The sequence below is a fragment of the Rattus norvegicus genome, chromosome 11 (assembly GCF_036323735.1).
Source record: "Rattus norvegicus strain BN/NHsdMcwi chromosome 11, GRCr8, whole genome shotgun sequence".
NCBI lineage: Eukaryota > Metazoa > Chordata > Mammalia > Rodentia > Muridae > Rattus > Rattus norvegicus.
The window spans coordinates 69310678-69313925 of NC_086029.1; the positions used below are offsets into that span (position 1 = coordinate 69310678).

The 3248-nt window shown below is 43.1% G+C and overlaps 1 protein-coding gene across 1 annotated transcript; it reads right to left on the bottom strand.

Moving 5' to 3' along the window:
• Positions 1-1845: 1845 nt before the first annotated feature.
• On the bottom strand, positions 1846-2649 carry LOC120095569 (thymosin beta-10-like). Its single transcript, XM_039088741.2, has one exon. It carries the CDS (start codon positions 2161-2163, stop codon positions 1948-1950), a length of 216 nt encoding a protein of 71 aa, XP_038944669.1. The 5' UTR covers positions 2164-2649; the 3' UTR covers positions 1846-1947.
• Positions 2650-3248: the final 599 nt, after the last annotated feature.

A 3248-nucleotide genomic window follows, 5' to 3' on the forward strand; every position in this document is an offset into this window, starting at 1 on the left:
TGTGTATGTGTGTGTGTGTGTGAGAGAGAGAGAGACAGACAGACAGACAGACAGATGACAGAGTGAGTGTACACACACACTAGTTCTTTACTCTTTCACTGTGCAATGTTTTTGAGACTCGCATGTGTGTTGATGCACACTATTTATTCCAAGGATAATTACAGAGGTAGGCATCTAGTGCAACAATTGGAAGTGCATCATTAGAGCCAGGTTTCCTGTCATCATAACCCACTTTCCAGCTATGTGAACTCAGCCCATTTACTCAGCAATGTGAGTCTTCAGTTCTCTGGTTTCTCAAACAATGTTCACACTGATATCTACATCAAGGAGTACTGAGTAGGTACAAAATACTTAAAATATAAATATCTAGCAGATATTAGCCAACCTAAGTAGCACCCATCATGACTACTATTGCCTTGTCTAGGCTGTAGTGACCAACCTTATACATGTCCTTTTATGAAGCATGCCTGAGCTTCTCTGAGGTGTAGACTACGGAGAAGACTAGTTAGGTCATAGGGTGTAGACTGTCATGATTTCACTACGTACTGCCAATTTTCTCCACAGCATGACTCCACAGTCAAAGTTCACACCATGAGTTCCTGAGGGTTCTGGGAAATGTTTTGTCAGCCACTGAGAGCACAGATTTTTATGAGTCTTCCTTCAAGTTCCACTGACTTCATCTGTCGGCGAGACTTTTGTCCAAGTTGGGTGGAGAAACAGCTCATTGACATGCTGCCAATGTAGCAGCCTGTGCCATAATTCTTCTGGAGCCCTGAGCCCTTCAAGGTTCATCAAAAGGCAGTCAGGAACACCCTGAGATGGAGCTCGTGGCCCACAGTGCTTCCTTGGTTTCTCTGACTTACTCTATAGAGGCCATGGCTCTCTAGATCCCTGTTCTGGATAAAAATCCCTACTTCTGGGAGCCACTGCCAATGCTGGGTGGTGTCATGTTAGGGTACCAGGCAGAAATATTGTAAGAGAGATGGGTCTTCAGTGGGTCAGGGCTCTGAAGGACCTAGCTGTTAATGTGAAAGGATGGAGCTGAAAATATGGGGCATCCCCTTTCCAAATCTTCTTGTTGTCAATGGTCTTACAAAAAATAATATAAATGAGAGGGTTGTGTTGGTCTCTGAACCCAGTAACACTTTCCCTGTGAGGGCTCTAGGCTCAGTTCCTATTATTATTCCAGGGTGTAAACATCAAAGCCACAGACACTAAAGGACTTGGGCATATGATAAATGTTTGGTATTTAAAGTGTGATGGATGTTTGGGATATGTGTCTTGGGGTTCCAGGGACAGTAAGTACAGATCTAGAGGAGACTCCAGGCTCTCTCATAAGATGTGCCATTTATATCCATCCTGACACCCGTATCATCATCGTAAAGATAATAAAGATTCCAGGATTGGTAGGCAGGCTTGTAATCAATCCTAGCTTCTTGAAAAACTGAGGCAAGAGAGTTGTACATTCCAAACCTGCCTGAGCTTCAGTGAGATGGAGACCAAAGTAAGCAACATAGTGAGACTCTGTCTTAAATTTTATCAAAAAATGTAAAAAGAAAACTGTGTGTGTGTGTGTGTGTGTGTGTGTGTGTGTGTGTGTGTGTGTATACATATCCTAGTGATAACACACCAGACTAGCATGGCAAGGCCCTAAAATTCAATCCTTGTAACACAAATACTAACAGTCATTTTTTTTTTGCCACGAGGTGTGTTTTGTTGTTGTCAGTCATACACATAATGTTCTCTAATATCCCATGGCAAAACAGTGAAATTTGGCAGTTCGATTTATGTGGCGGGGTCCCCTTCAGAGACCCACAGCCTGGGGCATCGGCGCGGAGTGTTCGGGTTCACAGTGCAACTTGCGTCCATCTTGCAGGTAGCTCTTCCTCCACATCACGAGGGGGTTTTGAAGATGAAGGGGTCAGGTGGGGAAATCTTCCTAGGTTTTTAGGAGATTTTACTCCTCTTTTCCTGTTCAATGGCCTCTTTGGTTGGCAGGGTGTTCTCCTGCTTCTCGGTTTTCTTCAGCTTGGCCTTATCGAAGCTGGAAATTTGCCCCATGTCTAACTTGTCCGCCATTTTTCTACAACTCATGGATTCTCGTTCGGAGCTCGCGCTCCAGGTGCTCCCACTTGCATTGCTGCAGCAAAAGACCACAATCATCTTTTAAATACTAAGTATAAGGGCCGTTAAGAGCCTAAGACCTAGGTCCAGGATTCAATAACTTCAAGTATGCTTCCTTTCTTGAGAAATGAGTCAGTAAAATTATATAGGCTATATGTCTTTCCAGAATAGTTCATTGAATTTTAAAAGCAGAAACCAAATTAATCATCTGTTCCCTACTCACCGCCGTTCTCACACAGAGTGAGTTTCTACTCCCAAAACAAACTACAGCTTTGCTAAAGCTGTTAGAAATGGAAATCAACTGAGATTCATGAAGACTGTAGAAATCTAGGGGCTGACAGGAGCAGAGAATGAAGCCCTGAACCAGATAATGGACAGACATAGGCTCTAAGTAGTAATCCTGTGATGCATCCTGACTTCTGTGTGTCTTCTGGCTGCTTTTGTGCTGTCATCTGGAGGCTATCTGCTACATACTCAAAATCTTTAATGCAACAAAAGATAGGGGAGGGAAATTCAAATAGCAGGATACATAGATGGCTTTTCTCGTTGCTGGGATCAAATGACTGCTGGTAAGCAACTTAAGGGATGGGAAGCTTAGTTTGGTTTATAGTTTGAGGGGGTACAGTCCATTGTGACTGAGAAGGCATAGTGAGATGTTGCTTTGTGATGGCAGACCTTATGTGGCTGCTTTCTTGAATCTAGTGGGCTGGGACAAAGGTGAATTGTATGATCTTCTGTAGTGGTTCTCAACCTTCCTAATGCTGCAACTCTTTAATACGGTTCCTTATGTAGTGGTGACTCCCAACCATAAAATTATTTTCATTGCTACGTTATAACTGCAATTTTGCTACTGTTATGAATTGTAAACTTTTGATATGCAGGATCTCAGTTATGCAACCCCTGTAAAAGGGTTGTTCAGGTTGAGAACCATCACTCTGCCTGAGTTCTCTCTCTCTCTCTCTCTCTCTCTCTCTCTCTCTCTCTCTCTCTCTCTCTCTCTCTCTTTTCGTGTAGTCCTCATTCCAAGACCCAAGCTCAGGAAACTGTGCCACCCATATTGATGATATCCAAAGTTATTCTCTTCTTAGCTAAAATGTTGAGAGACCATCACAGATATATCCAGA

What these genes read in the sequence shown, in the direction of transcription:
- LOC120095569 (XM_039088741.2), bottom strand. Translation starts at nt 2,163, where the DNA reads ATGATTGTGGTCTTTTGCTGCAGCAATGCAAGTGGGAGCACCTGGAGC.